Source organism: Maylandia zebra, linkage group LG5 (genome assembly GCF_041146795.1).
Source record: "Maylandia zebra isolate NMK-2024a linkage group LG5, Mzebra_GT3a, whole genome shotgun sequence".
NCBI classification, from domain to species: domain Eukaryota; kingdom Metazoa; phylum Chordata; class Actinopteri; order Cichliformes; family Cichlidae; genus Maylandia; species Maylandia zebra.
Window position 1 is genome coordinate 16,935,503 of NC_135171.1, and position 23,341 is coordinate 16,958,843.

At 39.4% G+C, this 23,341-nt stretch overlaps 2 protein-coding genes across 7 annotated transcripts; one reads left to right on the plus strand and one right to left on the minus strand.

The window, feature by feature from the left end:
• Positions 1 to 7: 7 nt before the first annotated feature.
• On the minus strand, positions 8 to 12,520 carry LOC101473778 (phosphatidate phosphatase LPIN2). 6 transcript variants are annotated; one of them, XM_076883879.1, is made up of 20 exons: positions 12,450 to 12,520; positions 8,180 to 8,380; positions 7,991 to 8,086; positions 7,655 to 7,896; positions 6,815 to 6,922; positions 6,582 to 6,690; positions 5,716 to 6,472; positions 5,519 to 5,612; positions 5,154 to 5,341; positions 4,976 to 5,069; positions 4,792 to 4,861; positions 4,558 to 4,650; positions 4,319 to 4,377; positions 3,801 to 3,951; positions 3,550 to 3,698; positions 3,282 to 3,368; positions 2,909 to 3,061; positions 2,401 to 2,605; positions 2,040 to 2,143; positions 8 to 1,307 (listed from the first exon to the last, which is right to left on the minus strand). In XM_076883879.1, exons 2-20 carry the CDS (start codon positions 8,369 to 8,371, stop codon positions 1,157 to 1,159), a joined length of 3,102 nt encoding a protein of 1,033 aa, XP_076739994.1. In that variant the 5' UTR covers positions 8,372 to 8,380; positions 12,450 to 12,520; the 3' UTR covers positions 8 to 1,156. The 6 variants fall into 6 exon arrangements, with proteins under 6 accessions (XP_076739994.1, XP_076739995.1, XP_076739993.1 ...); XM_076883880.1 differs by having other exon boundaries at positions 12,336 to 12,456; XM_076883878.1 differs by lacking the exon at positions 12,450 to 12,520 and adding an exon at positions 12,231 to 12,443.
• Positions 12,521 to 14,413: 1,893 nt separating this feature from the next.
• myl9b (myosin, light chain 9b, regulatory) lies at positions 14,414 to 21,354 on the plus strand. Its single transcript, XM_004545170.6, has 4 exons — positions 14,414 to 14,567; positions 17,767 to 17,970; positions 20,219 to 20,380; positions 20,478 to 21,354. The coding sequence occupies exons 2-4, from the start codon at positions 17,787 to 17,789 to the stop codon at positions 20,651 to 20,653; spliced, it is 522 nt and encodes a 173-aa protein (XP_004545227.1). The 5' UTR covers positions 14,414 to 14,567; positions 17,767 to 17,786; the 3' UTR covers positions 20,654 to 21,354.
• Positions 21,355 to 23,341: the final 1,987 nt, after the last annotated feature.

The following is a 23,341-nucleotide window of genomic DNA, read 5'->3' on the forward strand; positions in this document are numbered from 1 at the left end:
ACCAATGGAATTTGTTAGCTCTTTATTCGATTACTTTGTATTGCATTTTATTGTATTACAGATGTTAATGCACATTTTAAAAAAAATCCCACCTGGCAATTTAACCTCACTCTTGCAATAATTAATCTTTTAAACTGAAGTCAAGCATATCATTAAAAACAAATGACGACATGCGTATTTCTGCATACTTGGTCTAAACAGTAACAGCCGTATCCTCAGCTTCAATGCATTGCCACACAGTTTGAGGACAAAAGATGTGCAAGAAAATACAAAAAAATAAACACAACAGTGTCATCACAAAGTGGAACAGCTGCCTGCTCAACTGAAATGTAATTCGCTGTAGGTCTGAGGCACTCTCACTCATGTAGTGTACAAACTGTAATCTGCTTGCTTACTTTATATTTAGACTTGACAAAGTGGTAGTATTCTATTACAGCTTTCCATTCAAGGGGGTTTGCATTCACCCGTGTCAACTTTAACTTAAAAACACTCCATTAACAGTCACTGCAGATCAGGCAATACCTCACGAGCTACATCCAAATGAATGGAAACCACCTCTAAAGTAAAGCATTTTAAACATGTGTTGAATATATATTTGGTTTCTGAGCACATGTAGCTGCAATCTACACCCAAACACTCAAATCCATAAGACATTTTCAGCAGCACACAGTCATAAATTCTCTACAATCTTCTTAGAATAAAGGACAACACATTTAATTTAATGTTTTGGAGGGTTTAGGCATCACACATCTAATAAAGTTCAGTTTTATATCTGTACAGGTTCATAGCTGATGTCTGAGTTGTTGGGCCAATAGCTAAATATTATATTTTTGTGCTGCTGTAACACTGGTACACAGTAACAACAAGTTCAAAACAGTTCAAGGCATATGTTTTCCTGTTGTGGCATATTGATTGTAGTATAATACACAAACAGCAAAATATAACAGACACAGTCAGCAGTGCATTGATTGGGCTCCGCCTTTGAGTGCAGCAGAAGAAGAGAGAGCGGTCTCTTTATGTTTCAGTTTATTCAGTGGCTCATACACAGGCACTCCAGTTAACAAAGGCAACAGTCACTCAAGCCGGGAAAAACCTGGGAATATATGTGCTTGCCTTAGCTTGTGTATGTTTTGTGTGCGGGTTTGGCACTGCGTGTCTACAGTAGTGCATCCAGGTCCAGCTCTGGTAGAGGCTCCTTCCAATAGGAAAAACTACTGTAGTCAGGACAGTCAAGAACAGAGGATGTTCTGCCCTCAGCAGAAAGCAAAGGGAAGAAATGCTCCACCAACTCACTGAGGTGGCTGTACCTGCAAAACATGAAGGATTATAAAAACACAAATGAGAACACCATTAATATTTATATATGGAAGGTGAGGGGTCTAAAAAAAAAAAAAATGTCCACATTAAAGATTACAGGCATGTTCTGAAAGCTGTGCTCCTGCATGGAGAATTATCGTGTTAGTCATTTAAACTTCAATTATAGGTTTAAAAAAATATATAACATCTTAAATTGTTGATATTTCTTTTTTTTTTTAAACAAGAGTGCTTAAAATCAGCTGTAATGTAAAATCAGATGTGTACTCCTTGTCATAAGCCAGAGAAATATCATCAGATGCATCATAACTCTAGTTCTTAAGCAGTCCATGGAAGAAGAGAGTATGTACTGAGAAAACTATCACACCGAAAGAGCAAAAAAATTGAAAAATAATTTAAGAAATGCCAAAGGATTTTTAACCACTGGACATCAATCCACAGATGGGTTATAACAACAAACCCAGATCACTGCTATACACAGATGTTTGGTTTTATTTACTTTTTAGCCTGTATTTTTTGTATTTTTTAGCCTTGTTCTTTTTAGTTTAAGCTCCTCATCCCCTAAAGAGCATAAACTATGCTTTTTAACTATTGCTTGATTTGTATGGTCTAATAAAACATGTATAAAGTGTCCTATATCTACACATTTTGTTTCCCTTTTAAAAAGAAAACAGTATTGCTTTTCAGCAATGTAATTTCCCATCACTTGTCTCCTGCATACTTACGAAGACTTGTTGCCTTTAGTCTTCTCCTGGATGAGCTCTCCTTTTGGGTTGACGGTAAATATCCTGGTTTCAGGCACTCCAACCTGCTTATAGGCATATGCATCCTGTAAAAGTCCAGGCAGCAACAGACAGGAGTTTAAGGTTAATCTTCTCTTAACCTCTGCAGCATTTATGTGCCCCAAACTGTGCCATTGGAGCACAAATCAATAATTATAAATCATTATCCAATGTTTTATTCATTTCCACAAGCAACACTTTATTACTATATTTCTCATAATTTAACTCTACATGTGTTGCAATGATATATAAACACAGTCTTGTGCCAGGGGTTAAAATAACTGCCAGACAAACAGCTTAATACCTGGGAAACTTCAAATAAATGGAAAACTTCAAATACACTTGATGGTTCGATGCACAGCTGTGGTAAAAGCAGCCCCGTAGCATTGCTTACATTAGTCCTGTTGCCGAAAGCTGCGTAGAAAGGCTGTCTGTGTGGGCTGAACAAGTCCCTGATGTCACCGAGGCAGGCGACTTTAAAGACCTCCGGCTTCTTCTCAATCACCTCTCTGCACACATGGTTTACAGTTAACTCATTCACTGCCAGCCATTGGCAGTGAATGAGTTAAACCCATTGACTCATTCACTGCCATTGACGGCTATAGACGTCAATGGCAGTGAATGAGTTAAAATACACATCTGTTCAACTGATTGTCCCTTTCGTACATTTTTTGTCTTTGGCAATAGCTGAGCATTGGCAATTTGGCCACTAGGGGTCAGCAGTACATTAAAATACAATTTTATTTTCATTTTTAAACAGCTTCATGCTACATCTCTTTTCTGTTTAACAGTTCAGTACGAATATGTGGTACCTGTGCAGTGCTGAAAAAAGGCTGCTGGGAGCCAGCAGTACGGGGCCCTTGGGCAGGACGGTACCTTTGTCATTGACCCACTGCAGATAGTCTTTGGTAATAGCAGCCATACCTATAGCTCGTGCTGAACAATACAGGAACTTGTAGCCATTTCTGCAAAGAAAGCGACAGTGATATTAATTTTTCATTTGAATGTGGGAACAATTTATCTACAGTGGTTAAAAATGTATTAGACTACAAGGCAATGTAAGGTTCATGTCACAGCTGCCCTATATTAACCTTATTGGTAATCTCCAAAATTATTTTTGTACGTTTCTGTAATGTTTAAACTACAGGTACGATATTAAATATCATAATATTCAATTTAACATACTTGTGTATTTTGTGATAGAGTTTGGCGATGCCTTTGTGCGTCCAGTCTTTTCCAAACTGAGGTAGGATATGACCGAGAGCGTCAGACCTGCAGGAGACCAAAAGAGAAGACTCAAAATGCAAAAGAATGAGGCTGATTAAAAAAAGAAAAACAGACAGATGGAGTCTGCTGTAAATCTTTCTGGGGAATAGTGTATATTAATTTGTGCCCATAGCTGTTTGTTAATCTAAGACACTATAATTTTGCATGAAATCGTGTTTGTTCTTACTTGGTGATGGTGCCGTCTATGTCAGATATGATCACACGATCGTCCCAGTTCCACAGGTAGATAGCAGCCTCACAGCGACAGGTGCCCTGGTATTGTGTGGTCACACTGAACACCACCTTGTTAGCTCCTTCATGCAAGTTTAAATGCTCCTGGGTATGGGGAGGACAGTTAAATACATCCTAACATAAACTGATTGTGATACATAAGAATTTATCGAGGTGCATGAACATTTGTGCAAATTTATCTCCTACTATTTGTTTAGACGTCAGACGTAATGATTTGCGGTACATCTGGCTGATAGACTGAGCCGTGTTGAGGGTTTCTGTTGAAAGACTGGAAGAAATGACAGCTGTTCGCCCAAGGCCCGCTGCCTCATCACTGTCCACATCATCCAATGTCGCTCTGAAGAAACAATATTAAAATGTCGTGTCTAATTTGTTTGGCAATGGACTGTTTGCGAAGAGTTGGAGGCTGTTTTACAGACAACGACCCTTTGACTGCTTTGAGTCTATAAAAATGTTAAAAACTAGAGAACATGTACTGAAGCTTTGGATAGCTGTCAGCCACATTTAACATTTAACAACACAAAGAAAAAGCACTCGTCTTGTTGCTACAGTTTATAGATGGTTCTTTTAAAATTTGTGACTTGAGAATAAAATCTGATACTAGAAAGAGAAGACAAAAACATTTTTTATGCCTAGCACAACAAAGACAACTCTGGAAGATATTTTTGCAACAATGATAGTTACTGTAATTAAAGGTGTCTTACTTTACTGTGGAAGAAACACTTGCCAGTGGCTCCTCTCGCTCCTCCTTTGAGTTTTTCTGCTGGGAAAAACAAAACAAACCAACCAACATTGGCATCATTTTATCCGAGCTGATGTTGGCTGAAAAGGCTGCGTCCTCACAAGATATTATGTTTAATTTCTGCAGGTCCAGTGTGTTTTCTTCTGGGTACACTGTCAAAACCTAATAAATAACGACTGTGATGAGTTCCTGAGCATCTACCTGGCTGCTGTCCATGTCTCTCCTTCTCCAGGAAAACCACCAGCGTCCAGATTTTTTGGGCATCTTGTCTTTCACCAGTCGCTCTATTGTACTCTATGGGGAAAAAAAGACAACAAATATATTCCCCCTGTTGTGATTATCTTTTTATAAATAAAATATAAAAATTGTACCAGAATATAAAGGAAGCTTCTTTAGGTAACATTTTTGTGGTTTAGTTTTAATACAATAAAATACCTTTGGTAGGTTTTTCTGAAAGGACATCATTGACAAAACCATTGGAGCAGCCACTGCCCAGTTGTAATAGCTGTGAGAAAAGAAAGAAAAACAGCTGATGAAGAGTCATGGATATAAACCTGTTGGAGTAATAACATAGTGGTGACTTTAGAAATACATTATTATATACTTTTTAGAATCATACTTGGAGTTTATGCAGATGACAAGACTTGGATCCTCAATGATTCCTGGATTCTTGGCAAAATCCTGATATGTCACAAGGTGCTCCATAAACTTTTCTGAAGTAAGAAGGAATGCAGGAAATACTTTAACTTCAGCGGCAGACACTCTGCAGGCATCAGCAGCAGTTTAACCACACTCACCTTTCGTGATCTTGCTGGTGTTGCCTTCTCGTCCGCAAAGGGACATGCTGACGTCCATGTTGTAGGAGGTGTTATCTGACAGATACTCGGTGCCACTGTCCATTGCCCCACTACCCACTGACTGAGGCGACTGGCTTCCTGAACGGGAGCCCTGCTCTGCCCCGTTCTGAAACGCTCCCTCTCCCTCACTTCAGGAAACACAGGGATTTTAGGTAATTTAACTACACCTAATCAATACTCGAGCACAACTGCTGGATGATTGTATGTTCTTTCAATTTCAAACATTAGTTTATCATTTTCAATGATGAAGATTGGAACAGCGAGCTCAGTTAAAATAACTAAGTAACCTTAATGTGACATCTCACCTTTTGGGGAAATAACGTGCGGCCACCTCCGGGTCCAGCGTGGTCAGATCATCCAGGTAAATATCTGTTGGTCCTAGGTGGTGATTACGTTTACCTGTGACCAGTTGATACATTAACACTGATACACTGTAGACTGAGTACAAAATGAGGATGGAGTAATACCTAAAACAGCAGGAATGCTTAAAGAAAGGCTTCACCTTTTATCTTATCCTGTTGCTCTGCTTTAGAAGATGCTGCCGATGCCTCTGCAGCGGGCAGGCTGACCCCAGTATCTGTCGCTCCTGCTGACCCCTCACTCCCTCTGGGTTCACCGTTCTCTTCCCCTCCCTCAGAGAAAGGATCGATTCCACTGTCACCCTCATTCACAGGAGGGCTACTGCTGTAACTCTGCTCACTTTGGTCAGGTAACGCTCCCTGATGTTGTGCATTAGAGGATTTTGGATTACTTGGACTTGTTTCTAGGTCCGTGTGGTCTTTAATGAGTTGTTTTTGTGCATTGCTTGGTGTGGCCGCTTTGACCACACTACTTTCATTTTCAGGGCTAACTGGGCTAACAACAGTCAGTGTGCTACCTTTGTTAGTAAGGGAATCGGTGCATTTACTGACTGAATTAGAAGACAAGTCTCTGTTGGGCTCCTGTTCCATTGCAGCCTCAGAAGCATGAGGCATATCCATCGATAAGGCACAAGACTTGAAGACGTCACTGGAGGCAGACATGGAAATGTGAGTGTTTTCTTTGGATAAAGCAATGGTTTGCTTGTTGCGCCCGTCTAAATCGAGCGCGTGAGTCAGAGGTTGCGGTTTCACCACAGTGACCCTGCCCACAGTCCCACAGCTAATCACAGGATCGTAGCTCATGTCAAAGGAGTCTTGTCTTTTAATGGCGCGGAAATGAAAATTGTCGGAAGAAGAACCACCCTGTGAATCCACAGCCGTCTTCTCTGGTTGACACAGCTACGAGAGGGAGAGCAGGATAAGAAATATGACACAGGCAGTCAGTAATGACAACACAGGTACGCAGAAGATAGTACACTTTTGCATGTGTAAGCATATGTTGCCCTACCGTGGGAAAGCCTCCCCAGTTCCACTGCATCTGAGGACCAGCTGACTCTTGAGTTTTAATCATGAGTTCAGAGTCGCTCTTAGGAGAAGACGAGCGACTGAAGAACACACTGCAGCAAAGTACAAAGACAGAGGAGAAGGATCATAATTGCAGAGACAGAAAAAAGTGATGATATAACAAGCCACTGATGCAAACAAATGAATATGATTAGTAAGTTAATAGACTTGTCTCACTTTTCTGAAGGTGACTGCTCTCCATCTGAATGTGGATGAGTCTCTCTGGTCTGGGTGGCCCCAGGATCCTCATTTGCCTCCTCAGACAATGAATAGTACACCGATTTACTTGAAAACACACACACACACGCACACACACGCACACGCACACGCACACACACACACACACACACACACGCACACACACGCACACACACGCACACTTAACATAAAATACTGTTTCATCTTAAACCATCATTACAGCTCCACTGTTGTTTTAGACAAATATTGGGCTACATTACTCCCTCGGGCCGCTTGCATTGACAGTTCTACTGAAATTCATCATCGCAGCTCTATGGAGTTTCCAGCTGCTTTGTGCTCATTATTTTGTTCTGGCAGGTTTGGTCCTGCACACAATGTTTAAAGATGGATGACACGTTTAAATTCCATATCAGGTTTAACAAAACATGCTAATGTCAAGCAACAATAAAACCTCCTTCAAGCATGCCGTCTTAAACCCACGATTAGAAACTTGCTACACAATGAATAATTGCATTTTTTTAACCTGTTTCGAGAGACAAAATAGAAACTACCAGATGCAGAATGAATCCATAGAGAAGAGAAGTGTTCAACAGTGATTTTGCCTCAAACAGTAAATTAACATTTAAGCTAATATGAGTCATCTTTCAGCTGAAGTTGGAGAAGTCTCTTTACCAAAAGAATCTCAAGGATTAACCTTTATAAGCCATAACCATAAGTTCTAACAGACTCAAATTTATGTTTACAAAAAAAGGCATCTTAAAGAGTGAATTCTTCTGAAAGATATACCACATTTTATTTTATTTTTTTCTGATGACTTACCTGAGTTGCAATTTTGTGGCAAGCTCCTCTGAAGGAGTACAGTTTTGTTGAGCATGATCACTTTCTCTCTCATCCGATGAGGAGCTGACCTCTTCTTTGAGGTGAGATTCGGAGCGCATGCGTTTCCGCCGCCGTTTCTTCTTGCGGGAACAGGACCCGGTTAAGGAGGAGCCCTCAGTGGTCTCCTCCATTTCATCTAGGACCTCAAGAGGTATTGGCGAGGTGCACAGATGGGCTGGCACCTGAGACAGAAATAAATAAACAATCGAATAAACTTAAAATGAATATAAAAGACAGCAAACATAAAAAAAAAAAAAAACATAATTTGGCGGTCACCTCCATATTTTCATTTTCCTCCACAAAAAAAGCTTCTCCATTGTCACCCAGCTTCATGTGCAGATCCACAGATTCTCCATTTATCTCAATGTCCACCTATAGTCACAGTAAACAACGGGCTCATCACAGGGACAACAGGAAGTCAATCATGCTGAAATTGAAATGACACAAATATTCCAAAACACTAACAATTTTCTCCTTGGAGCGCAGCACGCCGAGCTTGCCGAAGCGGACGTGAAATGGGGAACACTGGAAAGACCCATCGGGCTGTCGCACTACGACGACATCAATCCCTCCTGTGAGGGTGGCGGGGTTGAGGCCGCGGTACAGCTCCTTTACCGTCACAAACACCGTCTCTGCTAGCTGGTTCACAATATTCATGGTTTGGGACTAACAAAAAGGAAAAAACAAAAAGGAAGAAGTGAGAACCAGGGAGACCATGTGTCACATCACACCAAAAAAATAAATAAAAAAGTGTCGACTCTGCAATTTGAATTGTCTGTGGTCTGCACTTCGACCCTTAATTCTTGTTTTGTTTAACATTTTCAGCAGCAAGTATAGCAGGCAAAAGCCAGTACAGTCATACGTCCTATAGGCATTAAAATAATTAAATGACAAAGATAAAATTCATATTCAACCTGTAATATATCATCCATATGCACATATGTTACATTGCTAGCTGATAAAAAACACGTAGTTAAATGTAAGTTAACTGTCGTAATTAACTGGGTAAAGTTTGCCAAGAAATGCCAAGGAGCGAAGACTGATTGTAGAGAAGCGACCGTCTGAGATGGGTTAAAAGGACACTTCCAAACAATTCCTATTCCATCATTCTTCAGTGTGAAAGATTATTCACAAGTGGAAAACAAAGAGAGTTGCCAGTCTTGCCAGAAGTGGGCATCCAAGGAAATCCCCCCAAAGGTCAGATCATGCAATGATCAGAGAAACTAAAAAAAAAACCAATAGCTTCATTTTCATTTTCGCCACTTTCATTTCGGACTCTGCAGGGCTCTGTTAGCATGTTAAATATTAAGATTCATGACAGTACAGTTAGAAAAAGACTAAACAAGTATGAGTTGTTTGGAAGGGTTGCAAGAAGAAAGCCTCTTCTAGGCAAAAACAAACATGGCAGCACAAATTATGTTTGCAAAGTTGTATTTGAACAAGTGACAAAGCTTCTGGAACAATGTCCTTTGGACAGATTAGACCAAAGTGGAGATGTTTGCCTATAATGCACAGCACCATGTTTGGTGAAAACCAAACATAGCATATCAGCACAGACACCCTGACACCAACTGTCAACTGATTTTGGGCTTTCCTTGCAAACAGTATTTGGACACTTGGATTTGGATGACCATGAACTCCTCTGTGTACCAATATATTCCCATGTTAAATGAGCCCGAGCTCACCAAGAAATCTACAACAAAATGAAAAGAATCAATGGTGCAGTCAAAGCACAGAACTCAACCTGATGCTTAGGAGAGCGAAATTATTGCTGTAAAGAGGAGAGGGCCAAAACCTTTTCACAATGATGCGAGAAACTGATAAAGAACAGAAAATGATTACTTCAAGTCACTGGTACTAAACAGGGTTCAGTAAGCTACTGGATCATGGTGCATACGTAGCTTTACACACACTGCTTCTGCACTGCTGAATAAATAATGACACTGTGTTATATTTTATGTTTTGTTGTTGTTTATCTGAGGATGTATTTACCTCATTTTAAGCCCCAATAAAGACTTATATGTTTCCCAAACCTTAGAACTGAAAGAGGGTTTACTTTCTTTTTATCATGACTGTAAGCAAATATCACGGTAACATTTCTATGTGTAGTCATGATGGTCACAAGTAAAAACCCATTATACGTGATTTAACAGGTTCTAACATATTTGAAAACAACAGGAAAGGAATCCAAACTTTGTCAAGATCTACTTAAACAGCTCTGTCTTCGTTTCTGCCTCCATCAACATCGCTGTTTTGGGAAATTGGCTTCTGTGGGATCTGTAAACAGGACTTCTACCTGAATTGGTCTTACAAGCCCTAGTGATGTTAATACAGTACATCTTCAAAGAAAGACATCAAAGCCTGTTGACGTCTTTTTCCCCCTCGTTTTAATAGGTAATCCCTGAAGTGCCGTATTTGATCCTGTGGCAAAGTAATAACGTAATAAAACAAAGGGCAAAAGTCGCACTTGGGGAAAAAAACTAAAGAAAATGCCTAGAGTTATCTAAGTTAATACAGCTTGTGATGCTTTAAATGTTAACTTAAAGTAAGAGAAATGGTCGAGATGTGTGAGGATCCATCCATAATATTATCAAAAATCCCCCCAAACAGACTTTTTCTATGATTTTAACACTAAGAAGCGAAAAAATAACAGACAAAAAAATCAACAGAACACCTATTTATCATGTAGCAAACCGCTACACCTGTCTATTACCCATCTAAATTTCACATTATGCTAATCTCATGTCTTACCCACAGAGAAGGATGCAGACGGCCCCTCAACACCAGGCTGTGTTTCCCGGATCTCCTGTCTGCCATACGGCACCGCAAGAATCACTTTTCCAACAGCAGAAACTAAGAAACTTTGTTAAGACACTTTACCTCCATGTCCACCTGAGCAACCTGTCAGCTATGATCCCCCAGAGTGCTCGCCTTTCTCTTGAAGTCGCTAACCGCCCCACATTTGTCAGGCTACATTATTTTAACTGTGCAGCTACAAAAGTGTGAACAGTCGATTAGAACTAGCTAAGTGGAAGCAGAACCTCCGCTTCTACCACTAATCATCAGCGATGACAGCAATCAAGTCCTCTCAGTTCTGAAGTTGAAAGCAAAAATATGGCAATCTGTGAGAGAGTCCCAGTATATTCACTCACACTATTGCTTCCTCTATCTTATACAATTTTCACAAGCACACACTAAAACACACACACTGAATTCATACTTCCCCACTAGCTGTGCACATGACAGCCAGACCAGCACTTTCTAAAAGGGTCGGACAGGCTATTCACAGACGCGTGGCATAAAACCGCTCACGCGCGTGAACTGCTCGGCCACACAGTTTCTGGGAATGACCACAGCTCTCCGGCCCATCAGAGATGAGGGCACTCTCCAGCAGCCATGCTCTGACAGCACTGGAAAGCCCTTCACAATCCTAGCTCACTTTGGAAGAACTCAAGCAAACGACTTGCAAATCTGAATGGAAAACCCTGCCTGTTCTCCCTATGGAGGGAAAGAGGTAGGCCTAAGGGAAAAAAGATGACTCTCCACCGTATGAGAATGTGTTCTAATATGTGCTACGCCCATCTTTGCACATTTTGTTTTCTGGAGGGTAGGTTTTGTACAAGTTAATATCTCAAAACTGAAACTGCCATCACATAGTGAGGAAAAAGGTTAAAGGTGCTATACATGGGTCAAATACCTGATCTGCAATTCACAGTGCTTCTTATTCATTCATAAGCTTCCTATACTCATCCCTTAAGTGAAAGACTGTATATTTCAAAGAATCACTGTCGTTAATGCCTAATTACTGAGGAATAACTTACCTTTAAGTAAATGTCATCTATCATCACGACCACTGATTCCATTCACAGAAACTGTCATCAGTTCATAAAACCCCATGGTTAGTTTAATGTCTTAGTTTGTTTGTCCATCAGTCCAAAAATGCAGATTACTTACTTTAAAGTCAACAAATTCTCACACTTGCAAAACCACAGCCGTTCACAAATGATTTCATCAGTTTTCCATCAGTTTGTTCTTTCTTTTGCTTTTACTGACCTTTGCTACCTCTAAGGCGCAGACATCGACGTTGCCTCACCCTATCGCACATTAGCCTAACACATGTGTCATCTTTTCTATTCAGCGTTGCATAAAAAATGCTGTGAAAGATCCATTACGTCAGATTTTATGATTGCATAATATTAGCACCATCCGAGATTCGCTCAAATCAGTCACCCACGGGGAACATTAACATATTACGCAAATAGTTGAATGCTTTCGACCGCGAGTTACTTTTGTAAACCAACAAACGATTTTAAAGTTTGTATTACTGACTTGTGTATATATTTAGTTAGATGGAGGCACACCCCTAAGTCAAACAACTTCCGCAAAGGTGTCTGGTACAGTCCAGCCAATAGCCACTCAAACTATTGAGAAAACACGTTTCCTCACACTTCAAACGCGCTAAAAATAAAAGGACCTTACACGTACTCTTAGCCTTACTGTGAAGTACTTCACCCACCTTCACTTAACTTGACCGGGAATTTAGCGCTGAACCATCTTTAGGACTTATCTTGTGAAGCGATGTGTCTCAGTTTCACAGCACAAAACAGTTTTACAAACTCACTAAATAACTCTGCTCCACTGGCTGTTTGACATCTTCTTTGACAGCTACGTGTATTACAAAGGCTTCTTTCCTTCTCACTTCTTTAGAAGTAAGGTTTTAAAGGCAGTAGCTTACCCTTCGTGTTGCCTTTTAGATTGACAAGCCATCCATCCATCCATCCATCCTTCTTCCTGCACAAGTGCGCCTGCGCATGCACGACCCCAAGCCAACAAACAGCCAATGAGAAAGCTGGAAAAGAAAACATGACCCGCCTCCAATTTTGAATAGTAAACAAAGGCATCAGCGTTGGATGTATTCACTGGGGATTTCAGTTGTCAGTGTAATAATAAATGAACATTTATTGTATGTACAGTAATTTATCAAAGCGATGGAATCTGTAAATAGTCTTTTGTTATCTTGCTGCTTAATGGCAAACGTTGATTTTAGATATTGATTGACAAAAACTCGAAAATCAGTCTCACAAAGTGTCAAAGCCTTGGAAACTGCACAAATTTTGACCCGAATCCATTATGAAATGTTACGTTTATATAGTTAGTGATAATAAATCATCTGAGCAGTTGCAGGAAAAGGTCTAAAGCTATGTAGCCTAAATACTTCTCTTAAGGTTCACATAACTGCTACTTTCCTGAAGTTAAGGACCTGAAAAGTACAGGATTGAAAAGATTATGCCGGTAATATGTTTATATATATATATATATATATAGATAGATATACATATTTTTAAGCATATGCTGGGGATAATTTCCAACCCTCTACCGATAAGCAGCTAAGAAAAAGGACAGATGACTGTTTCAAAAGTTATATTTTAAGATAAACTACAATTAATGAATTAACTTTAATGTTTGTTATTGACATCTTCATAAATGTACAATGTGAATCAACACAATTCATACGTGGCTTTTTAACATTTCAGAGATCATGACTAGACTGGTCCAGCAGAGGACATCGATGGACCTGCACTGAGATTCATTAACCTGCCTCACTTTGCCTGAAATCATTCATATCTTCAAGCTTTACAATGATCAGTCTGTAATTTTTATCCTAAATACAGAAGTTAATACCTTATATACACAGATTAAAACTTAAAAGATTACAAAAACAAATGAAAGTAGATTATGTTATGTTGATAAATTCCCCAAAGTAGATAATACATGTAAATGCAGAATATTGTTATTTTAGTAACACTTGGTAGCACTACCCTACTAAGCCCCTTTTTGTATTATATTCCACTTTTTAAATAGCATTCTATTGTATTATATTTTGATTATTACTTTAATTTACTTTGGTTTTCTGAGCCCTTTAATTTTGTGTAATTTATAGATTATTGAACTATTTTGTTTGAGTTGTTTTGTAATTTATGGAGCTATTCTACTTCATTTTAAGTTTGGTTGTGCTTAATATTTTGTCTGCTGTTACTTTTATATTAGCCAATCTGATTGTATCACAGAACTTCATTTTCACTGCAACAACACTGAAAGGACAAACAATCCTTTAAAACTTTGAAATGTTAAACCCACATTAATCGAAAAAGCATAAAAATATAATGCATTATGCAACACCAAACAAGAAACAATAAGATGTTACACACAGACAAAATATATTTCTCTGACAACAACCTGATAGAAACTGACAAAAAGTGAGGAAAAGGGGTTGTCAGACTAGTCTTCATAGCAAGCATTGTTCATGGACAGGATGGGTAGGCGACCACAAAACAGACGTTGCCTTAATGACATCATTCAAGGTGTTTCTTTTGCAGTCAGGCCTCTGTGGTGACCAGCCACACTGCCTATTTAAGGAAACCCACGGTCTTGCGAAAGAAACACTCCTTTCCCAAACGGCTCTGCAACTGCTCACAACTCTCTTTCCTTGTGCTTCCACCGCTCCACCATGCAGAGCCTCTAAATGTTTAGGCCCTTTTCTCTAAATAAGGCAGCCTTATCGTAGTTCCTGTCATTTCTCCCTTTTCCCCCAAACATCCCGAGCAGCGTCTGTGGCAGTAGCAAGCTGTAGCCTGTGCATTCTTTTGCCTTGTATGGAGAAATGGCCTGGCCTGGGATGTCTTTGTGCAGGACAGGCCAGTCTCTCCATTGGCTCGGATAGAAAGGGGAGGGACCCACTGGGAGTCTGACTCTTTGAGCAAACTTTTCAGTGCCTGCTTCTCTTCCCACTGCTGTTTCGGGGCCAGACAAAAGGAGTTTGAAGTACTCCCAAACATTTCTACTTGAAGGAAAGGTGAGAATAAAAGCTGTTTTTAAGCCTGGATTGAACAAATAGACAATACATAGCTTTAGAGCTGTTGTTTGGTGGGCCACAAGTGAATTTGATGTGTAGATTTTTGGGTACAATGCTCATCTGTCAGTGGCGAGGGTGAAAGTGAGGATACAGTTACAGGGAGCTGCTGAAATGGGAAACAAGGAAGGAGCAGTAGGAAATTTTCATCCCTTGATAAAGACAGGGAGAAACTTGAAGATGTTATTTATCTCAGAGTCTGAATTTGTGCATAAACTGTATGGATGTGTGCTTACTTCCATGTCATCACCAAGGCACATTAAACAGGGGAATTTCTGAATGCAGCTGACCCGTTTAGAGCCGTGTCATTCACACTGTCTTACACACACACACACACACACACACTCCTCTGATGATGTCTTTTTATAGGCGATGAGATTTCTCTTCACTCTGTTTGCTTTTGGAATTCCTGACCGTTGGCCTCTTGGTCTGCGCTTCAGTAATATTGACCTGCACGACCTGATGTAAGGCTGTGGGATGACAGCCTGAATGTTTGATGATAGCAGAGTGTGAGCGTGGGTGTCTGTCCTCGTTGGCCAGAGGGACAGAGAAGCTTTGTCACTCCTCGGTGGATAAAAGGGTCCATGGAGGAGCCGAGGCAGCCGGAGAACAAATACAATTGTTAACACAAGCTGAGCTGAGGCACGTCAGCCAAACGCTTACGTTGCTGTCAAAAATACTTGTTTTTTCAGCTTCTTTATGAATCATTGTTGATTCACTCTGTGGAGAATGCGGGAGTTTTTAGCTGTTGCTACAGCACCAGATACAGAGGGACTTGAAACCAGGTTCTGTCTTATTGCAGCTTAAAAATGTGAGCTATGACGTAATCTCACTCTCACAGAGTCTGTCAGAAGTTTACATGGATCTCATTTCAAAGCGATATCGATGTAGAGATACATACCAGTGAGCCTCTCTCATTACACTGCAAGAATTCTATCAGTGAGGCCAAACAAGACTCCACAATACAGATAACTAATTTCCACTACATACCTCACATTGGACTGTTTACGCTTGAGCCACTTCATTTGAGACTTAAGCAAAGTGTCTGCATAATCCAAGCGTTTTGTGTTGTGTGAGGACTTTACCATCTAGGCAGGAGGGAGACGCTGTAATCAGGCGGAGGAATTCCTCTGTTCCTGAAACCATCAAGTAGAGCTATACACTGTTTTGTTTCCAGCTTCCTCAACGACTGAGAGATGGAGAATGGGAAGGCTTTGGGCCAATTGCACACCTTCCAGATTGCTTCATTTTTCTGGCACACAATGGGACTGAACCAGCCAAACAGTAGCCAAATGAAAGGAAGGATTAATCCAACATGTGTCTGTGATGAAAGAGGGAATGAGAGTGTGTGTGTCTCTGCTTCACTTGGCACACAGTTGTATAAACACCCTTCCTGTACCATTTTTAGCGGGAACCCAAGCATGCAGATCCATATCTGGATTTTTATGTCTTTATGTAAATGTTAGCCATTTGGAAACTTGGGGCAGAGCCTAGGTCGGACATCCTGATTTGCATTGGCAATAAAAATTCAAATTCTATCACAGTGCATTCATCTGTATAGAAATCAACACAAGAAGAACCTTTTTATATTTAGTTTTAAAAAGATAAAGGACCAGTTAGATAGGCAAACCTGTCTTCACATGCTTTTCGGTGAAGCCTTTTATGAATCATGCTGGCAAAATGCACAGGAGACGCAGAAATTTAAGACTAGCCCAGCCCTTTAAATACGATGACACTGTTACAGAGGCATTACCTTTTGTGAAAATGGAGCAGTGAAGAATGCACGTAGCCATTAAAGCATGCAATTAAATAAAGGGATTATAGTTCATTTTGTCTCAAAAACAAAAAACCAAACAAACACTGAATTGTGTTCACCTTTTCTGCACAGAGTTGTTAAGTACACACATTTAAACCAATGCTAAAGCAGTTTGGCCAACTTATCGACAGATTCATGTGAGGAGAAACTAAAAAAAGCTTTTCATATTATCTGAGCAGTTAAACAAAACTTGCTGTCTGCTGTGGAAATATGCACAGCCTACTGTATTTTTTTATTTATTTATTTATTTATTTATTTTTGATGACTGAGAGCCGATATAGAGAACCAGCACATGCTGAAAGAACAAACAGTGTGTCTGTGCGTTGCTGATTGACCGTTACTGTACTGCTTTTCTATTTTCGTAATCATTGTTAGGTAGCATTTCTTGACACAAGATGTATTAGTCAGTGTTTGGGAAGTTCTAGTATGATGTCTAGAACAGAAGAGTTGAAAATAAACAAATGCTCCCTTGCTATTGTTCTAATCACTCTAATAGAATCACATGACGCTGATGAAGAAAAGACGCGATGCTACATTCTGTCTGTTTTCTCAGGCTGCACAAGTAGCAATGAGCTGTCACTGACTCACTCTTGTATTTCACATCCTGTGATGAAACGTGTCTAATCTTATGGGAGCAGTCTCTTCCAGGGTGGCAATGGTCTGATCTATAAGGCACAAGTCACCAAAAGGTTTGATGGATATAAAAATTATGTAAATTATAGGCACATTATGTGGAGTTTGACACCATTATCCACATCATCATTAAACCATAAGAGAATTGGCATTATGTACATTAGGTGGTGTGTGTGGGGGTTGGTTTGTCATTTCTTTTCCTTTCTTTTTTTTCAGCTTGCCCCCATGCTGGTAAATTTCTTTCTCTCACTTCCCCTAGAGAGGGAATCGCAGTCTCGCTAAATGTCAGGTGCTGAGATGAGTGTGAAAATGACATGTCTTCACAGTACAAGCAGCAGCTAACTCAATCTCCTTCCAGAATTAAACCTGCCACTCGTGTCAGGGTCTGCAGGGATTTTCCATTTGTCTGCGCATGTGAGTGTGTTCAATTGTTTGATTGTGTTGGAGCCAACGTGCAATAGGATGCGGAGAATAGAGGGACAGGCAGGTTTGTGCAGGAAAAGAGTAGATAAATGTGGTCGAGTCCCAAAGAAGTACGACATCTTGAGCTGGGTAACTAAGGTGATGTTACTACCGCGTGTCATTAATTCACAATTCATTCGCTGTAAAAGAAAAAAAAAAAGACTGCTCTCTCTTTGTATAATGTCTTTGGGGGTTACAACGCTTTTATCTAATTTACGAATATGTGCACAGGTCCAGATCCAGACGCCACCATGTCGAGCAAACGTGCCAAGGGAAAGACCACCAAGAAGCGCCCGCAGAGAGCCACCTCCAATGTCTTTGCTATGTTTGATCAGTCTCAGATTCAGGAGTTTAAAGAGGCGTTCAACATGATCGACCAGAACAGAGATGGTTTCATCGACAAGGAAGATCTGCATGACATGTTGGCCTCTCTGGGTAAACAGTGTTACATTTATAGACGTGACAAAATATATACTACTAAACAGGTCACATTTTACTTGTAAGAGGAACTTCCCTTAGGAATTGAGGGCATTGTTTTTTCCACATTATAAAACTGGAGGATTAGCAAAACTGCAGTTCTGGTGATTGCCAGAGATGATGGTGATGATGGTGATGATGTTGTCAGGGTTATTTCTGTTTTCCAAGTTTAGGCAGGGAGATCAGAAAGAGAGTGAAAAATTAGGGAATCAGAAAAATGTTTTCCAAGTGTGTGGAAGTTCAGCGCCAAAGTACTGGAACAGCCCTTTTAATACATATATATTAAGATATAAGACTGAGGCTTTAGCTAGTCAAATGTGCCTTTTTAATTAAAAAATAAATATGTTAAATAATCCCAAAATGAAGTGTAACATAGTAACTGTAACAGAGATCAAATACTTAAAACTGGTTCTAAATGCATTAGTTCTGACACAGTTTTGGTTACTGCAGTGTGATCGAGTCCAGTGCTTCGTCAAAAGAAATCAAATAGTAGCTGCACACTTTGCACTGCAGTACAGAACCAGTGCAAATGAGATGCATGGTAATCTGGGATCAGTCCATACTCTGTTAAGTTTAATAAGAAGTGCAAGTATGACAAGGTTGCCAACTGTACTATATTCAGAGATGGGCAGTAACGCGTTACTGTAATCCGATTACTTTTTTCAAGTAACGAGTATAGTAAGGGATTACTATTGCAAAAACGGTAATTAGATTACCGTTACTTTCCCGTAGGAACGCTGCGTTACTGCGTTACTAAAACCGTGAATCTTTTTGCCAGAATGTCTCATGACAGTGACGTAAGCGAGTGCTACGTTAGTGGCAACAGCTGTGTGCAGATCAACAATGGATCAAATATCAAGTGCGGGAGAGAGTATGAGCGTGCAGCGTTTAAAGCGTGGAAGTACTGACCTTACTTTGAGTTTGATTCCATAAAAAGTGACAAAAACATTAGTGTCCATCGTGCGTGGGAAGAAAACTTCTTTTTACAGCGAAAAAAACCCCTAAACTTCCAAGCAAGCACCGAGTGCGCTATGACGTAATGGGAAACTCACAGAGAAACTCGCGGATTCTTCCACTGACCGCTGCGGCACACCTGCACCAGGGTAAACCTCCGCCTACCGCACTCCTGCTTTACAGGTGAAAATAGAGCAAAAGGACCGCTAGTCTTTGATTTTATTTATTTACTGCTGTGTTTTACTTGCATCTATTTGAAAGACTGAGTGTAAACACAAAAAATATTTTATTTTATGTGCCGGAATGTGCAGAAAATAGATTTAAATGTTAAACTAATTTATTCAAGTAAGAGAATGTTGCATATAATTAAATGTTTTCTTGATGCATGAAGTTAAATACGGAGCCCCGCAGGGGACATGGGAGAAAAAAAATTAAGACGGACTTTTGCGAGATCTCGCAAAACTTTTAGCCGCATTCTTCGGATGGCGGCTCGAAGCCGACCGGGAGGTTGAGGCACGATGTGCCGGGAAAGCGGTGTTCCTCCCGGCTGTAGTAGGTCTCGACCTCCCGTTAAATTTTAAAAAGAGACTTTTCCATTTGATTACATTTTATATGATGGATTATGTAGAAAAAGTAGAATTGGGCTGAAAGATCTATCGCTTTATCACCTATTCAGGTTGTAAATTGTGTTTTTAAAAAGTAACTAAGTAATTAATTACTTTTGAAAATAAGTAATCAGTAAAGTAACGGGATTACTTGTTTGGGGAAGTAATCAGTAATTAGTTACTGATTACTTTTTTCAAGTAACTTGACCAACACTGACTATATTAAAGACACTTTTGCGATTTTAGTCAATATACTTGTTAAATAGGATTTGCAACAGAAAGGAGATTCACATGGCTGAAAGTTGAATCAAATAATATACAGAAAACGTTGATTTTTAGAGGGGTGTTGAGGTGGAAGTCATTACCACTTCAAATTGTACATAAGAGTACGAAAGAATACTTGAAATATTTATTAAAACAGGATTACCAAAAGCAGGAAAATGTGCAATTAAAATGGATCTTGGGTTGAGTATGTAAGGACCACAACAAGAATAGCAAAGGCCTGTGATTCCAGGTAAACTAACTATAAGTGACACTTAAATGTTCATCCACACTTGCTGGTTTGGGCCGATTATTTCTTATTATCAGACAACAAGATGTTAATTCCTAGATGAGCGATGGATGCATGTGACGATATTCTTCCTCAGGTAAGAACCCTTCTGATGAATATCTGGAGGGGATGATGAGCGAAGCACCAGGGCCCATTAACTTCACCATGTTCCTTACCATGTTTGGAGAGAGGCTCAATGGAACAGACCCCGAGGATGTCATCCGCAATGCCTTTGCCTGCTTTGATGAGGAGGGATCTGGTGGGTCAATACGCATCTTGTACACACACGCACAAATCCCGTTTCACTCTGCCAGGGCTCGGATCATTAACTCCCCTCTCAATTCTCCACGTCCAAGGTGTGATCCACGAGGACCATTTGAGAGAGCTGCTGACCACCATGGGTGACCGCTTCACAGATGAAGAAGTGGACGAGCTATTTCGGGAGGCTCCCATCGACAAGAAGGGCAACTTCAACTATGCAGAGTTCACCCGCATCCTCAAACATGGCGCCAAAGACAAGGATGACGAGTAGAGGGAGAAAATGACTGCCTCTGGCCTCCCCCCTGCACACATGCTGCACTACAAATCCATCTGTAGCTCCTGTCTTTGTCAATCTTGCAGATTTGAAAGGAATTCATGTAGGACTGAAGTATATCTTTTATAAAATGGCAGAAATAAATTATTGTACATTTAAATACCTACATGTTTAACAAGGGTGGCATGTCTGAAGTAATTTGAGATCCACTTTTTTGTTTTTTACATTTAAACATCATTCCAGATGTTGCACCTGTCTTCATCCATATTGACTGCAGTTTTTCTGGCCTTTGTAGACAACATGATTGGATTTTGGAGATGCATTAAGCAGATCTGTGTATTTGTGCAGAGGCCATTTGACGTACTTCATACAATACCAGCCATGTTTACCTCTTCCTGCCAGTTAGCTACCACACCTGCGCAACTTGTCTCCTTTTCTGTCTAATATATATCCTTGTATGATGAAAACAGATTAAAGAAAAAAAAAACCTGACCTTTCATCATTTTTATTCGGTTTAGACAATCAAATGTGGTGCAAATATTTCCTGTAGTTGAAATGGTCACTAGGAATGGCAGTCAAAAGTGAGATCATCCTCCCGTCAGCTGGTTGTGTGTATTTGTTAAAGGATCGGGTATGTCTGTGTTGTTGAAGGAATTCAGTTTCGAAATTTCTCAGGCAAATAAAGTGAGTGGAGAGTGTGTTCGGCGTATTTTTAAAATATTGCACCATGCCTGCATTCAAACATTTCTAGCATTTCATGACAGTGCTTTTTTTCCTACAAAGCTGCAGTACAGTATTGTGCTTTACATAACTGCCAGATACTTAAATTGAGCTGGAATGCAACCAATAAATATTTACTTACAGCTACTTCATGTTGCAGCGTTAACTAAATAAGTACATATTCACTAACACATTTACTGACATGAATGGTTTTTGGTTGTTTTGTGTCTTTATCAGGGGTTTAAAGAGAATGGACCAGTTTTTAATAAATTTGATTAAAATGTAACACTTTTTTTCTCTGCTTGTTAGGCTGAGCCTTTGAGGTAGGACAGAAAGAAACATTGGATTCATTTTGAGAAATATGACATCCCAGCTATGTTTACATGACTTGCATATGAACAGAAACAAATATGCATGAGCTGTTGTATGTTGCAACCCCCCCACCCACCCCACCCCTTTCTAGTTGCTTAAATTTTTAAATCTCATATCATAGACCAGAAGAAATCTAGGTGTCGGGTTGCTATTATAACATCTGGACAGTAAAATAAAGATTTTCCTCAACAGCAAATCAATTTGTCCCATTAAATTGGTCCAATTGTAATAAAACTTCTTGCCTCTGTATATAAAGACAAGTGCCACCATAAACCCTACAGAATCATATTTTTACTCGTTTAGATTAAAAACATATCTGGGAGTACATGTGCGCACGCACACACACACACACACACACACACAGTAGTAGATGGGCTAAAATAAACATGCTATTTGAAAGCTGTTTCAAATAGATATTTTGTCATTTAAATTTTGTAATTTGCTAAAAGTAAAAAAAGAATGCTTCCTGTTTTTTTTGTTTGTTTTTTTAAACGAAACATCTCACAATGATAGACAGATTGCAAGTTAGAAACTTCGATATTTAAACCTTTAAAAGCAGCTTCAAAGGTTTTTAAATTTCTGAATTTTAGCCAAGATGTTTGAAGAAATCAAGGTCAACCCCACTACTGCACAGAAGGAACTCACAAGTGATCAATTTGCTTTCAGAAGCAAAACAAAGACAAATGAAACATTTATAAACAGTTTTGAAATTTTATTTCCTTGAAAGGCTCATACAAAAAAAAGAAAAGAAAAAAAAAAAGACAAGACATTTTAAATTTAAGGCATATATTGCACAGACTGTTTAAGTCTTTAATATAAAATGAGACATCTTAATCAGTTGTAGGTTTAAGGCACAACAGTCAGCCATACTACCAGCAGTCAGTTGCGAGTCACATGAAATTGAATGATCACGTTTTGAATGCATGTAGCTCTACAGAGGCCACACAGTTATAAAGCTTAAGTCAAAACATCAAAAAAAAAAGAAAAAAAAAAGAAAAGAAGAAAAAGCACATCATAGGAAACTTAATATAAAGCACTGCCATTAAACAAAAACGCCTTAGTCATCCATCCAGTATTACAACCATTAAGGTGTACTCACAGTGACATGATTTAGCATCAATGGAAAAAAAGAAAGAAAAAAAAAAAAAAGAAAAGAAAGAAAGATTGCGTTTAATACTTAATATCCTTGACATGACCCAAGTCTGACATGACTTTTGTAAATTGAGGTATAAATGCACATCAGACAGAATACCTGAACAAAATAAAGCCTTAAAAAGAAAAATCTAAATCCTGAAATACAAGTGGCAGTGAGGAAAAAAACAAAAACAAAACAACAACAGTAAAATAAAAATGTATGACCATTTTCCCATGTTCATATCTGACAAGAGCAAGACAGGAAAGAAAAAAAAAATAAATTTTTTTTTTTTTTTTTTTTCTAGGAATGATTGTGATGGTCGATGCTTGGCAGTATGACAACATTTACAACCCACACATTTATTTAAACAAAAACGCAGAATAAACCTAACCGTTTGAGCTAAACACAGCTCGGTAACACTGGTAAACATGATAGTATTGTAGATTAACTTTTGCTAC